Source organism: Gambusia affinis, linkage group LG19 (genome assembly GCF_019740435.1).
Source record: "Gambusia affinis linkage group LG19, SWU_Gaff_1.0, whole genome shotgun sequence".
Taxonomy (NCBI): domain Eukaryota; kingdom Metazoa; phylum Chordata; class Actinopteri; order Cyprinodontiformes; family Poeciliidae; genus Gambusia; species Gambusia affinis.
The window spans coordinates 5,552,944-5,572,369 of NC_057886.1; the positions used below are offsets into that span (position 1 = coordinate 5,552,944).

The window sequence follows — 19,426 nt, forward strand, 5'->3', positions numbered from 1 at the left end:
AAAAATGTGCTTTTGAGATTTTATGTGACCAACATAATGTGTTTAATTGTGAAGTGGAGGGAGGGAGTCATGGTTTTTAAGGTTTTTTTTGGCAAAAAATAAATAAAATAAAGTCTGGAAAAATATGGTGTGTGTTTTTATTCGGCGCCCTTCAGAGCTTGGACTTTGCAGAGCCACGTTTTGAATCTGGAAGTCTCCTGGGGTTTGGCTCGGTCAGATTTACACGTCTTTAGGTCAATTTGTTTGCCTTTTTGATGGTTGGAGGTCATCTGAACAGTATTTTGCCACAGAGTGAATATTGGATTTAGGTCTGGACTTCGAGTGGGCCATTCTAACTCATGACTATTCTTTGATCTAAACTTGTCCACTGTAGCTCTGCCTGTATGGTTAGGACTGTCATCCTGTTTAGGGTGAACCTTCACTCTGGTGTCAAACCTTTTCCGAAGTTTCATGTATGGGTACACCAATAAATCGGCCCTGATTTCCTTAATATTGGGAGATCGGGGTTGATACTTAGTGACTTTGTCGCTACATTGAAAAGTGCAATTGGTGCACTCTTAGTTTCACGCCAGAATTGTTCTGCATTTAGCCTAAACTTTACAATACGGCTATCATCAAAGATGGATAATAAATAGTTCATAGATATGTTATTAATTAATCTCCAAGAGCTTTGTAAACCATTAGTAAAGGCTGAGGAGGCAAAATCGACTTGATTCTTGCCAAATAGTGAGGCAAATGTGTTCACCTACATATTTTTATCTAAAGTTGTTACACTAAACATTGTAAACATAGTAAGCACTTGTAAATGCAATTTTCTTAGCATACAGTCGCTCTCTCCTCTTTAATTAATGCATAATAAGCAGGTATTAATGATTTATAAAGTATTCAAAGATCATTTCTCTATGCACTAAGTATTAGCCATCTGTAAGGGGAGCCTTATTGTAAAGTGGTACTGTCTCAACTGCATTCCTATCAATTCTGAAAAAAAGCATTCCCACAGCCTGATGCTGCCACCACCATATTTGAGCAAGGGGATGGCGAGTTCATGCCATTGGTTGGACTTTATTTTATTTAGGGAAGTCAGTGTTAAGGGATTTTATTTCTAAACAAAAACCCACTTTTTGGTTATAAAGTGACACAATATCAAAAGATTGAACAGATTTGAAAAGTACTGCAAGCTCTACTTTAAATAACTCGCTTCTGTGTCTCTTCCAGCTCTGTCTCGTCATCTTTTTTACTTTTCTTTTTTTTTTTTACACCTTTTATTCCTCTTTTTTCTCTTGTCAACTGAGCATCCAACTAAAAATAACTGAACGGTTGGTGAGCGGGGACAGGAACAAGGAATCTGAATAAAATTTGATTCTAAACCTCATGGTCTGTCGCATCGTAGAACTGTATTTCTAAAACCAAAAACGAAAAGAAGAGAAGAAGAGCACGATACTAAAGACAGAGCTGAGGTTTGGGAGGATCTTCCATCTTGTGTGGAAGGGGGGGGGGGGGCATACAGGCACACAGACCAATACCCCCCTCCTGTGGCACTGCCAGAGAGCTGCACATCCCAAACACAGACTGCAGACACACACACACAGACATGAGCACAAATACTCACATATTGCAGCACTCAAAACCACATTAGAATAACTAAACACACACACATAAGAGTCCTGAGACCATTTGAACCACTGAGTGTGTGCTGCTGCTGCTGCTGGAAGGCAGATAACAAAATACTCGACTCCTCTTCCTCTCCTCTCCTCTGCACACATAAGGCAGTGATTACCGAGAGCAATGCGTGTGGAGAGAAACAGAGAAAAAAAAATGAGCGAGAGCGGAGCCGAGGAGTGAAAGGACGGGAACATCCGTGTGGACCCCCCAACTCCCCACCAGCACGAGTACGGAGCGCGGCTCCGAGCCGGTGATGGGATAATTTCGCCCCACTTTCCGAGGTTCGAGTGTTTGAAAGGGAAGCTTAGTCACAAGCTGCTCCGCTTTCCATTCAGCGTTCGCGGCGCGTTGCACGTCGCAAACGCCGTGGAGGTAACGAGGCGTGTCTCCGATCTGGCAGGCGGAACAAACGAGGGGGTGCGGCAGGGAGGGACGGAGACATTTACCGATTTCCCAAAATGAAATTGCCAAGTGAAATCAGGCGAGGGAAAGAGGCAAAAGTGTTCTTTTACACAGTGCTTTGAACATGTGCTTTGTCATAAAGTTTTAGATGTTAAAACCGATTATATAATCACGTAGAAATAAGATGAGGAAATAAAACATCCAGTTCAGGATTTTATCTATTTCCTTGAGACTTACAAACTTGTGGCCCAAGATTCTCCGTCAGAATTTTCTTCTACAGAACAAAATTTATGTTTCCATTATTTATGGCAATTTGTAGTAACAAAGTAGCACCAGGCCATCACAATGCTATTAGTTTTATGTTAAATATAACAGGATAGACACCTTCCTTTCAGTCTAGGGAATGTTTTCCACCTCTTTAATGGCAGCTTGAATCAAATTTAAGACCAAAAAACAAAAAATACAGGAGGATGACTGGAGCGTCCTGCTGTATAACAATCAATCATAGCAAGAACTGTGAAGTTTCTGGGGTCCGCTTGTCGCGGTGTTGTGCTTCTCACACTGCATATGACTCTCTACAGTCTTAAATCCCAAAGAGCCTAGCTTTATTCTTTGGCACAAAATGCACTTAGCTTTGTGCGAGTTGTCAACAGAAGTGGCGGCGGCAAAAACCGAACGTCATCCAGCCAATTGACGATAAATTTGCACTTATTCACGGTAGATGAAGAAAAGCTAGCAAGGGTATATTGCAGGATTAAACAGTCCTGCTGCAATAAAATTAAAGAACCGTCATCAGCTTATTTTTTTTAAATAAATTTTAAAGGCCTTCATTTTAAGACATTTAAAGGATGCACAATCAGCCCGTGTTGCTCTCCAGCTTGGCCCTTTCTTTTTATATCCAATAATAATTTCTTTGATGATCTGAGCTGGGAAAAAAAAAGCAAAAACGGACTAAATCTGTAAACATATAAATATATATATATATATATATATATATATATATATATATATATATATATATATATATATATATATATATATATATATATTTATATTTTAAATAGTACCCCGAGTATAAACAGAGATGCATAAAACATTTTTCAGCAACCTTGATCATCCAATGACGAAGCGGTAAACACACAGCAGACGTGACGTCTGGTTTTTTTTCCTCCCAGCTTTCAAAGCAGCCGGATGACGAAACCAACAGCGTTCGACTGAGTCAAGGATTCTCGAAGTTTATCGTTGCTGAGATTTGCAAGCAAATAATAATCTCTTACCTGACTGTGAGGTGCGTATCCATGGAAACCGGGGTTTAAAGGCTCATTGTTCTGAAAAGAGACAACAGGAGGGATGAGAGCGGCGTTAAGTTGCTAGGCTTCTACAAATGAGTGGAAAGCAGCGCGACGGAGCAAAACGTGAAACGTTCCCAAATAAATAACTAACAAAAACGAACCGTTACATTGTTGTTACTGAAAGTTGAACATTATAGGGGATTTTAAAGATGCATTTTATCAGCTGTTTTTCTCCGACTTCAGGGATTTTTGACCTTTGTGAATGAATTTGTTGAATGTTCTCCAACTCACAAAGAGTCTAAATTATAAATCAAAGCTAATATATACATCTTTACCTGCACATTGTCCCACTTTTTGTCGTAATCAACAACGGTCAGGGAAAATTCTGGCTCAATACTTGACCAGTTTTAATGAGGCCAACCAATTCTGATAAACAGAGTCCTTTAAAGTCAAAAGTGAAATAAACTATGCAGAGGGAACAAAACAAACACTTACACTCTGATTTCAAACAACGTCTTTCAATAAGGCCTTTCAATTCTAACAGGACAATGATTCCAAACATACAGCTACTCTGGTTTTGAAATGGGTAAACATCAAGTTTCAGAAAACTGATTAATTTAAAAGCTAGCCAGCTTGCTTTAAATTTGTCAGCTAGGTAGGTAGTTCTAGCTAGGAAGCTATCGAGCTTTAAAATGGTCAGCTAAATAGATAGCCAGACAGCTGCTGTATTGTCCCCAAAGGGAAGTCTGTCTTGGACATCGTATGTCAAACAAAGCTGCTCCCAGAGTTTAGTACATCACAATAAAATAATAAACAATAAAAACACATATTGCTTGTTGACAGCTTTAAAAAAAAAAAAAAAAAAAAAAAGTGGTGCGGTTTCTCTGAAACTTGCTGAAGGACATTCGTCCAATTGCTTCTGGAGGTCTATGCTTATGTTTGAGTTTGCATGCACTACTTTAGGAATAAATTGAAAAGTGTGCACCCAGTTCTTATTTCTCAGTGAACATCAAACTTGGCTGTTGTAAAATTATTCCACCCTAAAAAAAAAAGAACAACAGGTTCTTTAAAACGCTAAAATTAATGTTAAGCACCATTCACACCCAAACTGAGTATCCTGCTCTGTACAGCAAGTCAACTTTCCCAAGAACTGTGATCCAGCCGACCCAACCAATCGGAAGCCACCGGCAGCACCGGGTTCCTCGACGACCCCCACGCCCGCAACTCAGAAACCCACTGTTGTGGTTAATTGCTCTATAATTACTTTTAATTAGATTATTTCTGTCTCTCTTGCTCTTTTTATGTTCCTACTCCGTGCCGTGTCCGACCCGCCAAGAGGATCCATTGTTTGCCTCGGCGCTACAGTAGGTTTGAGGAGGTGGGGGCTTTGGGTCTGGAACAATGGGGAAAGTTAACTAAACGATGATATTTTGACAGCAGTGAGATGGAGAGGGAGAGTGAGAGAGAAATGACTCTGGGCCTACTGGTACGTCTCGCAGAAAAAACACGACCGCCTGGTGAGTTTCATGTCTCTGCACTCGCAAAGGAGCCGAGGCGCGAGTCTGGCGGAGCAAAAAGGAGGAGGGTGAGAGGGGAAGGCCTGGAGGGTTAACAGAAAGAAACACGAACGTGTCTGAGAATAACTATACACCCCAGCGTTGGGTAAATTTAATCAGGAAATATTTGAAATCCATGAGCTTGCGGGCTGTGCTAACCGAAAAAAAAAAAAAAGAAGCAGATTTAGACTCCGAGGACTGTCAACAGAGTTAACCTCCTAGCCTCGACCTCGAGCTGCCCGCCGCAGGAATCGCTTCCTAATTGCTTTCAGCCAGCCAATCAAGGCCAAGTGTACGAGACGGAGGGCCGTGATGACACAAAGTTTATATAAACAGACGGAGAAAAGGCTATTAATCCAGAAGAGCTCTCTGTAAAACTGGGACTGGCAGAGAGAGAGAGAGAGAGAGGGAGAGAGAGAGGGGCTAATGGGAAACACAGATGTACAGACAGAGCTGTGTAGAGGAATCTGTACAGTACTGAGGCCCACCGAGTCAAAGCTTTGTTAAACCGACGTTCACTCCAATTAAAGCTGAGAGTCTTTAGGGGTTTTCTTTATCATTTTTGAACGTGTAAAGATACACTTATGACCATTCTTCTTCGTAAAAATAGCCCAAGTTCAGACTAGATGGGAGGTGTTGCAAATCTTGATGGTGTTTTCACAACAGACAGTCCGGTAAACTTGGTTCGACTGGGTCATTACAGACCTGTCGCCATGGTATCAACTTAGCAGGCCCCTCAGGTCGTCTGGTTCAGGTCAATCTCCAGAACCAGAACCAAACACGGAGAAGCAGCACTGAGTCCCAGAAAACCAGAACACTTGCTGAAACTTTGACATCCGTAGAATCAAGGCTAGGAACCCATTTGTTTAGAGATTAATTTGATTCAGAATAACGGGAACGTTGATCAATATATGTGATGTTTAGTTGTTTGATGATGGAATTTAACAAAATGCAACATTTATTGCTTGTTTCATAGTTGGCTACTGTGTGACACTTTATGGTGTAGAGCACTTTGAACTGCCTCGTTGCTGAAACGTGCTACACAAACAAACTTGACTTTATCAAATTTGAAACATTTGTTGCACTTTCACCTGCTGCGGTTCGCTTTCACACTGCCCTGTGTCAAATGTCGGATATTAGAAGTTGTAGGTTTTCTCTTTTGTCTTTGCCAGAAAACCTCAAGCAATTCCTCCAGCTGGCGCTAGACACACGCATCTTCGTTTTGGTTGCATTTACCCAAAATGCCCTGCGCCACAGTCCGCTTCCTGTTTCTAGCGTTCACACATACATTCGAACTGCACCAGAGTTCACTTGAACGTAGGTTTGTAGGCGGACCAGAGTTTGCTTTTTTTTTGGTCCGCATCAGAGTCGGATTGTGCGTTCACACATCCCCAAAAGACTTTCTAGGAAAACAGACTACAGTTCGATTAAAGCGGACTAAGTGGGGTTGTTGTAAATGCAACCCTCGCACATCCCTTCTACTTATTGTGCGACCTTATTGGGAAAGAGTAAAGGTACCGGGACGTCTATTCTCACCAGATTTTTATGTCTCTTTACATTTCACAATTTTGGGCTATTTTCACAAAATCTCAACTAAATACTTTGAATTCTGACAAAAAATTTTTAAAGCTTCAATTGTGCTGAATACCGTAGGGCACTGTAATGCTAATGTGTGGACCAATAAAGACGTGTCTGGACGGTGTGAGCTTAATGAAAGCCAAAGGAGAATAGAAACAAGATGGTTTTCATAAAATGAGCCAAACTTGAAGGAAATAAACGAAAAAATAAACAAAAAATAACATTTGTTATATGAGCTGTAAACTCAGACTGTCAGAGAAGCGGGAGTTGGGGCCCGTCCTCCCTTTTCCCCGCCTGAAACAGCTCCCTCTTTGTCTTTTCCCTCCAGTTCCTGTTTCATCTGGAACCAATTTCCCCCTCGTGCCTCGTCCCCACGGGGAACGCTCTCCTTCACAGGCTCGCATTGAGCCGAGGACGAACCGCTGGTGATGACGCGAGGGGCCGAGAACCTCGGACCTACGAATCCCGAGGCACGTTTTCCAGAGACACTCTAAAACATCTGCGGCGTTTCTTCTGCATTTACCCGCAATTAACTCGTCTTCGTTAACCAAAAGGCCCTGAATGCGACTTTCTCGGTCAACGTGAGGGGGTTCGTTTGACGCACTGGTGATGAAGAGTGAGAGGAAACCTTGCCGCGCCGCAGAAATGATCCTAAACCACCAAATTGTAGAGTCTCTGGAGGCTCCACGGTGAAAAAAAGGAAAGAAAAAGGCAAAAAGAAGGGAGGAGTTTATGGAGGAAAGAAAAACACAAGGAGGGAGAGAAGGAGGGGTGGGTGAGTTTAGCAACATCTGGAATCAATCTGCTGGTGGAAGAGGAGGGAGCAACGGGGGGAGGACGGCTGAGAACGGAAGAAAAGAAAAGGAGCAGATGAAAACAGACGAAAGAATGTGGGTGAAAAGATGGCCAAAGTAAAGAAAGGGGAGTAAAATATTACAAAAAAAACACGAGCGAAACGGAGACAATGAGTCACAAGTAAAAAATGTCATGTGACTTATATTTTCTTAAAGGATGGGGGAAGGGGCCGGGGGTCTGTACTTGATCTCTGCCTTCTTTATTCACGCACACACACACACACACACACGCACACACACACACACACACACATTATGCCTTTGATTCAAAGACTTTGAAGTATATTAAATAAGCACAGGCATTTTTTAGGATGGAAAACAAAAACTAAACTCTCACTTCTACAAAACCACATGGCTTTAAACAATTTTTTTTCCCTGCAACTTTTCGAAGGCGTTGGTTTCAGACTCCACTGGCAGAGATCAGAAGAACGCACAGACAACCAGTCACACGCTTATGAACACGGCCGCCCACTCTCTCGGTCCCCGTCTCTTAACTCGACGCGAGGGCAGCCCTGAAAGAGGGCGCCTGGCTTTATTTATTTTCTTTATCTCCCGCCAGCTATTTTAGGAGGGAGAGAACGAAGAAAAAAAAAAGTTGGGAGTTAGCTGGAGCAAACTGCAAGGAGCGGGGTTGGACGTGGAGGGAAGGAGAAGGGGAGAAAAAGGGAGCAGCGGTGGTGAAGGAAGGCGGAGTGACATGAGGTCAACAGATGGTGAGAGAGGGGCAGGAGAGCGGGGTGGTGGTGGGGCAAGAGGGTGTAATTAGGCAGGCTGCTGCAGGCATCCGGAGGTACCGAACAGAACAGCCCGCGGAGCGGAGTGAGACTCTGCCACCCGAGGCTGCCTTGGTGGTGTTGGGAACGACGCCGGATCTAAGGAAGCTCCACCTGCTGCCGCTAACAGATACTTAAAGAAAAGACTCGAGTTTTCAGCTCGAGGCCAAGCTAAAACGTGCCCACGTTCAACTGACGTGGCGCAGACGCTGTTTCATGCATTCTGGAGTTTTTAAACCCTTCGAGAAGGACTTCTTAGAGCTACGAAAACGAAGGCTGCTCACGATAATATGCAATATGGAGGAGAGTTAAGGGGCAGCAACCACCGGGCACAGGGCACAGCAAATGAGGAGAAATTTGCAAAGAAAGTTGCAAAACAAACAACAACAAAAAAAACTGATTTAAGTTAAATAATTCTCGGATGAGCAGCGACCAAGTTTGGCACTGAGCGGCGGCGTGTCAGGACCACTGCAGATTAAAAAAGAAAAAAAAAGGAGAACATTTCTGCTGAAAAATCTAAGAAAATTAATAGAAAATGTGAGGACATTTATGAGTTTGAAATGTAAATAATTTGCTTGAAAACACTACAAGCTTTTACAGTAAATCTCAGAAATCTTCTAGAGCAAATTCAAGATTTCTTAAAGTAAACCATTGTGTAAAGCCTTAAATATTGTTCTGTAGGTTATGTTGGTAAATTTCCAGTGGAGGAGATTAATCTCAGACAGTAGCCTAGCAACAGTCTGATAACAGGACTCTGATAACAGGACTTTGATCAACTACCAAGTATCATCCCAAGCTAAAAACACTAGCAACATTGCCTCAGTTGACACAACGGTCCAGGGTTTCCCCCACTATATTTTAAGCCTGGCGTGCCACCAGGCTAAGCATTGTTTAGTTTAGATAGGGTTTTTTATACAACAGTGACCCTAAGAATAGATTAAGCTGGGCTTATAGTTGATGCATTGAACTTGGGCACAAGGGCTTGTGCACCAATTGCATCGTCCCTGCACTTGCCTCTGAATCTTTGTAACTTTTAACATTTTATTAAACACAAAAACACTGCGGGTCTCTGGTGGACTGCCCTAGCGCCCCTACCAACAGGCTCAGCAAGTTTTCTGGAGGGAAAGGTCTGTGGAGTTCAACAAAAATGCAACTGTTGCCTTTGGAGATATCAATGAGATTACATCAGGCTAACTCAGAAACATTTCTCTTTCACAAACCTTCTTCAAGGTAAGCTCCGAATTGCCCATTCTTATTCCCATCAACTGAATTTGAACGAGAATTGCTATCAAAATTACGCTTCTGCGTAGACGTAAGAGGAAAAGGTCAATCCTTGAAACCAGATGTTACAAACTACAACAAACACAAAGGGAGAGAGTTTCAGATTTTCAGCTGCGTTTTCCTTCAAAAATCGTATAAGATATGCTTTCCCAACTCTACACTATTGATTTTAAGCTGTATCTGAGATGTAGATCCCACCAAGTGCGCACTGCCTAGATGTCAATCATTCAATAAGAGATCTCAGGAACTGCACCCGACTACATATCATCAGAAAGATCATCCAAAGTCAACAAGCTACAACTGCAGAGATTCTTCCTCTACTGTAGCCATCCAGAGTAAGATTGAATTGTCATTCTTACTAAAAGGAAACCAAAGCCAAATAATTAAATCAATGCAATTTTGTTTTCTGGCAAAGGGAAGAATCTTGCAGAGTTGGTACATCCATCAAGACGATTTCATTCACCCTACAATATACATACACCATTTCACCAGTGCTAAATGAAGGCATAGCCAGATTTTTAAAAGTTTCAGCACGGTTTAACAAGTTACTTTTCCCGTTTTAAAGTCAAGCAATTAGGTCAAGGGGTACAACTTTTCGATGTGCAAAAACAATGGCATAAACAAGCCCAAAGGAACTAGATTCTTCAAGTACTTGAGGATTATCTTCATGCCTGGATCCGGCCTTGAGAAAACAAAATGTATTCACAGAACGAGACAGTCAGAGCCTCACAGGTCGCTTTCTTTGAAGCTTCAGTTAATGCGCTTTCTAAGAGAGTGGGAGTCCTAGACATGACTGAACAACAGGATGTAGCTTTAGGGCATTCGCAAGATGGACTTATTGATGACTGTTTACTTCTCCGCTGCCTGTGTGGCCTGCGAAGAGCAGATCTTTGAACGTACCTGTAAACAGGTTCCTGTGGAAGCAGACTGCCTGTTTCTACAGGTAGCAGACTGATTGATTAAAACTGTAGTGCGACAGAAGTCCGAGCTGGCGCTTTGGCTATTTGCACAATCTTATTTTATATTCATTTATTTGTATTTTTAATATATAAAACTGAATGAAACCCATGTCATGTCAGTCAAGTGAGAGTTTAGTTGCATAGTAACTAAAAGCACATTTTCAGCAGAACATTTAAGAATGAGGTGTCAGCCTTGTTGAGCTGTCAATGATTAGCCCATTTTGCACCATCAATAAATGCTGTGCTCTCTAGATCATCGAACAGTTTCCCACACATAACACAGTGACCTCCCACCTCTTCTCAGTGCTCACTTTGTCTCACCATTTGTCTCTTTTGCTCCAACAAAATAATAGGAAAAGCACTCAAGCCGTGTTTTCAAGAACGAGCTCATACATTTCTGCAGCTCATTCCAGCTGTGAGAGAGAGCAACACTTTCAGGTGCTAACAGGAAGGATTAACGTATTACAGCATTGTTGATTCCTTATCCTTTTAAGTCTTTAATCTCAGTTATGTGACATCATACAAGTCAGTGTGACGGTAAGGGTCTAGATTCTCTGGTTTTAGTAATGCTAGCTGTGCTAATCACACTAATTTACCAAAATGAGACGCCTGTTTTAACTGGACACTCAGAAAAAAAATGTCAACTCAATTATTTTGTCTTTACAGTAAACCAAGGAATCAGGCCAATAACTTTTGCAGCATTTATACCGGATGTGGCTCGTTCCCACCGTAGCCCATATTCTGATAGACTCTAGAGCAGGGGTGGGCACTCCTGGTCCTCGAGGGCCGGTGTCCTGCAACTCTTAGATGTCTCCCTGATCCAACACACCTGAATCCAACAGCTGAATCACCTCCCAAGTGCAGTCAGGTTCTCCAGAGTCCTGCTAATGACCTCATTATTTGACTCAGGTGTGTTGAAGTAGAGATACACCTAAAGTTGCAGGAGACCGGCCCTCGAGGACCAGGATTGCCCACCCCTGCTCTAGAGGGCAGTATAGAGCACCGACGGCAACCGGTGCAGAAAATTTGGGCAGCGTGGTTGCTGAAATGACATCATTTGACCATGATGTCATTGGATCAGGATCAAGCTTGAGGAACCACAAACAGCTCAAATCCACAAATATTTAAGATCCCCTCTCAAAATGTGTAGAACTGCCAATTTTAATAGTTCAAAAACCAAACAGACCTAAAGATTACAGCTGAGCATTTATCATATTGTTTTTTGTGGGGCTATAATTGTTCTGACCCACAGTTGCCAACATACAGTTAGCTAAAAAAGAAGTCATAGTCCATGTACTCACTTTTATTGTTATCAGAACAGAACCACAAAATATGATAAACCTTGAAGTCCAAATAGCCTGCTTCCTTTTAACTTGTATTAGTACGCAGAGTGGAAACCATAGATACAAAGGTTAGCATCTATAGTCTTCCTTAGTACTGCTCTTGGAGAACAGCCAATCAGAATCAAGAAAAATAGATGGCATTACTAGATTGGATGACATACAAACGCCAGCCAACAGCACGTCAGGTAGCATTGCACCTGATTATTTCAACTTCCCAAGCAGCATTTTCTTTTTAATATTTTAGATGTGGTCTAAGAGAGAAATCTGTTCCACAGAAAACCGTGCAAATCTGTGAATCCCCGACTAGATGGGCGTAAATAAAGAATTTGAATACTGATGTCATATTTTGTTACATTATAGCTTTTGCAGGGGAAACAATCCAGCTAAAATTAGCATCCTGGCAGAGAAAAGCTTCAAAACAGCAGCAGTAATTTATGAAGCTCAGATTCTGGAACGTGTCCAAAGTTTAAAGGTGTGTGGCGGCTTAAATCTTAAAGTTGCACTCTGAAGTTTTCATCGGTGCATTTGCATTTCATGCACTTCTCACAATCTCCTCTGATTAAAAGTGTTGTTGCATGACAGATTATGCATCACTCGTGACACTCGGGCTACAAAGACAAAGCACCGGCAGTGCATCACAGATGACCCCCATGTAAGGGAAACACTAAATTGACATTTGGCTGTGTGGGTGGGTGGAGATGGGAGCACATGTGACAGTTTGGGGGCAGCCTTGGGGAGGAGAAAACGGGGAGTTGTGCGGCTGGGGGGGGGGGAAGCTGTGACATGATGACCATAAAGGGAGGCTGAACATGCAAGCGGCACGCTAAGGAGCATAACAGAGCGTCGTTTTACAGGAGCGAACGCAGACATGCTGAGCTATTCTTGTATTCATGCAAACTCTCCCTTTTCTCCTCCCTCTTTTTTTTTTATATCCACTTCTTCCTCCACACTTTGGCAATACAACTGCTGCACTTACGTAAACAAAGCAGCACCAAAATGAGATGAACGAAGAGAGAGAGAGAGACAATATGAGTTGAGCAACTTTAGTCTGGGCGAAATTTTTTAGCTTATCGCTGCCGGTGCAAAAGTCAAGGGTGACTCTGCTGCGCCGCGGCTCAATGTTTAACAGCAATCATTAAACGGCGGCGGGGAACCTGAAGTCGGACGGCGGCGGGACTGGATTTGACCTCCTGCAAGTCAAAGCAGCACACTCTTAGCGCACAATTAGCACAGCTCCACACCACCAGCTCAACCCGGGGGTATGTTGAGCTTATGCTCTGTGAGCGAAAGGGAAAAGCTAAAGGACAAAAATCTGCAGGTTACCTTCCAACCATTTCAAATGAAGTGGACAAACCTCTATTATTGTTAAGAATTTTAATGATCATTAAGAAAGGAAGAGAAAGTGTCTCAAATAGAAAGTTAGGCACCTACAAAAACAGTTGTCGGTTTTGTTATCAATAATCTGCTCTAATTTTGATATGAATTATGCTGCAGCAAACCAGATCAATGTAACACAATGGGGCACTTGGGCTATTTTGTTGTTTTGTTTTTTTTAGAGAGAGAGAGAATTATGTAACAGAAGTTCAAATTGTTATAAAAACAAAACTGTGTAATTTTTCCCTCCAGTTCACACATGTAGTTCAGATACCAAGATGGCCGACTGTTCGTCCAGTGCAATAATCACTAATCGCATACTTTATTAATTAAAAACCTAGTGGCGGTTTCCCTTATTTTTATTGTTGGGTTTGTGTTTTCTTTTTCTCGTGATGTGATTTTTACTGTAAGGCGCTTTGGTCACCTTAGCTGGTTGTTGCTAAGCGCTACGTAAAGATAATCAATAAATAAATCACATTTCTAACCATAGGGTGTTGAAATGTCCTTCAATGGTTTTTATTCACTCCAATTTTTTTTATTCTTTGCATTTTTGTCAAGAACCATCGCAATAAAAAAAACTACCATGTATGATTTTTGTAGATTTTTCATCTGGCGGAATAAATACTAGCTTCATAGTTAAGTCAAAATTACAGGTGCACAACATGAACATCTGCAATGCGAAATATTGCAATCACAAACGATTCTTTGGATGCAATTTTAAACATTTCGGTATCAGTCCGATACCGAGCTGATATTAAGGATTTTTTCTTTCCCCCCCATCTTATTGCCGTTTCTGTATGCGTTTCAGAGGGAGTTAGCCATGTAGCATTTGTGCGGTCATGTGGCAGCCATGGCGATGCAGCACAGCGTAGTGCTTAGTTTTTAACTAAAGCAAAGAAGCATATTGGCCCAAATTTTTAGATTGGTGTGTCCGTAATATATATTCTATCACATCCACTCATTCTGGTATTGAATGTCTTCCAGCTGGTCAGGCTTCTGGAGGCTATAGATGGGGATAATATTGCCCGTTTAGGCCTGAATTACTCAAACGTGTTGCTTTGGACTGGAGGTTAGGCTACTTTCAAAGGCACAATAAAGTAAAGCCTCCAAACAAAAATCATGACGCAAAACCTTCGCATTCAAAACTTTACATCGTTTCATTTTTGTACCAAATGTTCATTATTGCACCTTTAAAAAGGGCTGTGTACAAGTGTAATATTTTCACAAGGAATTGCCATGATTAGGCCTGTCACAATAACAAATGCTGCTGGACGATACAATGTCTCGGAAGTTACTGCGATAAACGATAATTATTGTTGTTTTGAGACCATTTTCAAGAATAATGCAAGAATAATGCAAGAACACATTCTCAGAGATTAATAAACTTAAAATTATAATGAATATTTCAAACTGGACGCTTTAAATATCCAAAATAAATAAACAAAAACAACAAATAAAATGAATGAACAAGTCTCTGTAAACAAAATTATCCTTGGAAAAAAAAAAGAAAAAAGAAAAGGGCAAGTTACTTATTATCATCCAGTTTTGGTTGAAGATAAAAATGGAAATCTGAGTTGGTTTTACTTTATCATGCGATTACTTGGTTTACTGTTTCTGTTCTGACAGGCCGAGCCTCCACGATGTAGCACTAAGGTAGCTAAAAGCGTTCAGCTAATGGTAGGAAAGCTTCCATCCTGTAGGCCAAGTGCAGATTTTCAATGCCTGGCACTTAAATGGCGCATCTACGGACTCCTTTATGGTTTGAAGTTTTGCTCAAAAAGCCACTTTAAAAAAAAAACAAAAAAAAAACAACCTGATGTTCCACTCTCAACATCAAAACCTAGAATATTCAGCTACATTTTGCATTCCAAGCCCAGAGCGTGAATCCGAAACTGCATGCCGAGTAACCTTTAACATTCGCTACCTAATATTACTCCGTCCAGCCGCCCGCTTCTCGCTTTGGCCCGTCACAGCGATCAGTCTGGCTAATGCCCTCGCCTAAATAAGCTTTGATCTCGTTAGCGCGACACAAAGCCTCTTTACTGCCAGCGATAGGACAAATCGGCTCTCTGGATCGGAGAGAGCACGGCGCGCCCAGAGAGGGAGAGTTGGATGGGGGGGGGGGAACCGTAGTCCGTCCGCAGCACCGCCTCAAGGGTAAACATCAATACGGCCATCATGGAGCTGGATGGACTGAGAAATGGAAAGATAATCAAAAATGGCAGGGGAGGGGAGGAGGGGAAAGCTCCACCTCATTGGTGGACTGAAAGGCTGCGAATCAGGAGTCAATTAGCAATCTGGAAACAAGCCTGAAGGGAGGAAGAGAGGAGGGACAAGTCAAGAGGACATGCAGGAAGAAGAGGGTGGAACAAATGGAGGAGGCTGCATTCTCATTTATTATTACAGAAAAACTGAAAGGTCAGCAGCCTCAGCAGTGGGGATCCTGCGGTGAACCCCCACGCCGAGCTCGTCACCTCCGTCCTGACCTACGTCTCAAAAGTTGTTGTTTCTTTTTTTTATCCTCCGTAAAGTGCTTCTCATTTTTATCTCCGGTTTTCCTTCTTTCTCCAGGCCTTTATTTGGTCCACCGGTTCCCAAACACACTCTGCTTTCCTCTCCATATTTGGTGCATTTCGACCGCACGCGACACTTCTCCCCCCCCACCAACCCCACGCCTCAGACTTTCATCCATCTCTGAAACTTTATCCATCTACAGATCATTTCGTCCTTCGTCTGCGCAGGTTGTTCCATTTCATTCCTCCACCCGTTCATTCAGTCGTTTCTCCTTTGGTCTGCCTCAACGCGGCCGCAGTCTGAGGCGACTAGAAACGCACAGATTCCCGTTTCAGACCGCTACCGATTTTTTTTCGCCATCTGATTGGCCAGCACTAACTCTGTTTTTATTTTATTATTATTATTATTATTCTGAACAGGATAACCCATAAAAGTGAAAATAACTGAGCTTCAGGTCCAGAAATAAATACAGCAGATGTGAATGAAATGAAAGAAAAATGTAAAAGATTTGGCAAGACCTTCTATATGACTTACTAAAGTCAAACAAGTGCATTGAAGAACATCTTATTGTGTTGTACTTCTCAGTTTTGATGCATTTAATTGCTAAGAAAAAAATCTGATTTGTTATTTAGCCAACCATCGATTGGGGGCAAAATTGGCCGACTGGTTATGTGATCATCTCTACATTGACTAGTTGGGTTTTTTTTACATGTTGACTCAATTTAGATTTAGAGAAAAAAGGATGTGAAATGTTGCAGCAGCTTTCAATTAGAGTAATTAAACTTTATCCTTTTCTTCTCTCCAAAAGAGAAAAAGGAGACATTAGATGTTGAATTCTTAAGGCTTTTAGTTCAGGCATCCAGACTCTATTCAGCTGGCTAACTTCATTCTCCTTTTGGCTGATCAGGAATTGGTCAATATTTATATGCGAATTCAAACTAATCTCCCAGTCATGCCAACTAAGCAAGTCTGATGCCAAATTTTAAAATGGGAATTTTAAAGTTCTGTGATCGGCCAGAAAACTGCAATCGGTGCACCACTACTTCTTCTCCATTCGTTTTTGGTATACTGAATAATTAAAACCCAGTCTGTGGAACAGAACAGAACAGTCAAATCCGGACTGAAATCTTCTGCATGTCATCTCTAAAAAAAATTTAAAAATAAATAAATAAATATAGATTTAAAAAAAATAAAAACAATTTCCACGCAACTGTGTGACATCTACTTTTCAAAACCTACAAATGTTTCCAGGCAGCCATATTTGTTAAGGCTAAGAAAGTCACAGTTTCTTTCAAACAGCTGACCAGCAGTGCGCAGCAGTGTGAACTCTCCAACTTTATCTGCAATCCTAGCTTGCTGCTCTCGCGCTAAGGAACTTCACCAGCGTCTTCTTCGGATTCCCTCACGAGGGGATGACCTCTGACCTTCCACTACTCTCGACTTCGCTCCTTTGGCTCTAAAAAAAACACAGCACGTTCCTGTAACTACTGGATTAGAGCAAGAACGTCAGGTGTAAGAATAACATTTTTTTATTTATTTATTTTTTTTAAATGTAAAAATACATACACCGCGCATTAGTACTGAATAGCAACAGATCTAGATAGAGCGAGTGAGCGGCGCATCCTGAAGCCCCCTGGCTCGCCGCAGCCACAGATTATTCCAGCGAGGCGCCTGATGCTCTGCTGTCTCAGCTGTGGAGTCATGAAAGCAGGGAAGACCGTGTTAAGGAGGCCCCCCGCCACCCCTTCCACCACCCTGGAGCCCCCTTTTTCTCCTTCAAGCCTCCAGCAAAAAGACTCTGCTCTTTGTCTTTCGCTCGGGTTGACCCCTCCCCCAATCCTGTCTGTCTCTCCCTCTCTCTTAACACCTAGCCACATTAAAGCAGGAGGTGATGGTGGGGCATTGGGGTGGAGACAGGGGAGGAAGGAGTGATTAATTGCGTTCCTATCAGGATCATCATTCCAGGTGTTTATTTTCTTTGTGAATAGAAAGAAAAATGTATTTACGGTGCCTTGCAACATGTGATAAAGCCTTGGGTGACTGTGAGGCAGGCATGATGAACGGCTCTGATCTTTGCTGGGCTGCTGTCTGTCATAGCAATGGAGCCTGTATCATATTACCTTTGTCTGGGTTTGCTCCCTCACAGAGCTCAGGCTCAGGATCTCAACAAAGAACATCTAGCTATTCCTTGATAAAATGTGTCGCTTTCACTCGACACTTTCATTTTGTTGAAAGTGTAATTTGCTGAAAGGGCTAATCACATTATTGGTGAGAAAGAAGCGGCCTTTTTGAGGTATATATATATATATATAAATATATTTTAGCGTTGCTCAGTAGATGCCAAGTATAAAAAATATTGCACAAAATGCCAAAAGAACAAAAATACATATAATAAAAAATAGCTACACATGTGACTAACTGTTTCTTTGTGTTTACATACCTGTCCGATCTCACCGGAGCCGTCTATCCTCGGTCTCTTGCATTCCGCCCCGGTCAGGTCAGTCAGGGCAGCGGCGGTCTGAGCGTCGGGCTCCGGGTCTCCGCGCTTCATCCCCCGGACAACCGCGGCTCCGGCGGCCGCGTTCAGATGCGCTCCGCCGGCCGCCGTCTCGAGATCCCTGTCGCGCTCCATTATTCCCCGATTAACGGGCAGCATTATGGATGCAACGTCGGTCGACATTAACATTGGACGGGGGACAGTCACTGATTAAAAGTCTGCTCCTCTTTTTTCCCCCTCCTGCTTTCTTTCCTCTTTTATTCCTTTGTTTTCTCCTCCACAGCTTGATATTCACTAAAAGCTTCGGACGGATGATATTGAACAGATTTTCATCAATATGGAAAGCTCGCTCTGTTTATTGTCTAACTTGGCGTTGGTTATTACAGACAGACCATAATGGCCATATTAAAATCTTGTCCAAACAACAACAGAAAGCCCAGCCTTTATCGGAGAGGGGGTTAAAAGTGAAATGACGCCAAACAGTGACCTATTTTAATAAAGATCACACGTCCGACTCTCGGGTGCCTGACAAGCTAATTAGCTAGCTACCATTAGCTAGCCCGCTAGCATTACATTCCGCTAGCTCTCCTTTTAAATGTGGCTCTGAGAGCACACTGTCGCTGCCAAGAATGGAAAATGTTGGAAATTAGCTGAGCGTAATACTACTCCGTATGCGCCGCCACTCAGTCCTCTCTGCTCTTCCCCTCCGCTGGATGTGCTTCTGCATTAAACTCCTCCGTGGGTCCTACAAGCCTTCCCTTCGCCTTCGCAGCCTCCTTGTCCGTTCCCTCGCCGTGCTCTGCCGTGGATGAGTCTTGGCGTGCCGACCTGGCTGCCGACGGTACACGATTTCCTCTGGTCTGAGTCCCAGCTCGTAGTGTGGAGGGCGAGACGCGGTCCGCCGACCTGGGATCAGATTTCTCCGCTGACACCGGGATAAGGGAGCGGGGACTGAGAGGCGAGATGGGCTGGTCTGAGGTCTGCGTTTTTCCCCGAGTCTCCTTCTCCTTTTTCCCTAAACCTCCACCTCCCCTCCCACAGCTCCCCACCGATACCTCCTCCACTGCTCCCTCCTCCTCTATGATTGGTATAAATTGTTATAAGGGCGAAAAATAAAAATAAAATCCGAACACATTTGTGTTTTCTTTACATTTTTATGACATGAAACCCACAAAAATATGTTTAAAATATCATAAATAACACAATAAAATATATAGAAAATTATATACTTTAGAATGTTTACATGTAACTATAAATGAGCTATCATTTTATATCTACAATAATATTGGTGTGGTTGAAGTATTAGAGCTACTCTATATAGCCACATTTTTAAAATTTATG

At 42.4% G+C, this 19,426-nt stretch overlaps 1 protein-coding gene across 5 annotated transcripts in view; it reads right to left on the minus strand.

Moving 5' to 3' along the window:
• LOC122822132 (RNA binding protein fox-1 homolog 2-like) overlaps nucleotides 1–19,094 on the minus strand; it is a 68,130-nt gene extending 49,036 nt beyond the window's left edge. For 3 of the 5 annotated variants that reach the window (XM_044100563.1, XM_044100562.1, XM_044100567.1), the window contains exons 1-2: nucleotides 18,029–19,094; nucleotides 3,342–3,392 (exon numbers count right to left, since the gene is read on the minus strand). In XM_044100563.1, coding sequence (XP_043956498.1) covers nucleotides 3,342–3,392; nucleotides 18,029–18,274 — 297 coding nt within the window. In that variant the 5' untranslated portion in view covers nucleotides 18,275–19,094. The remainder of the gene's footprint in view (nucleotides 1–3,341; nucleotides 3,393–18,028) is intronic. The other 2 variants (XM_044100561.1, XM_044100564.1) reach the window with 2 other exon arrangements.
• Between the last annotated feature and the right edge of the window lie 332 nt (nucleotides 19,095–19,426).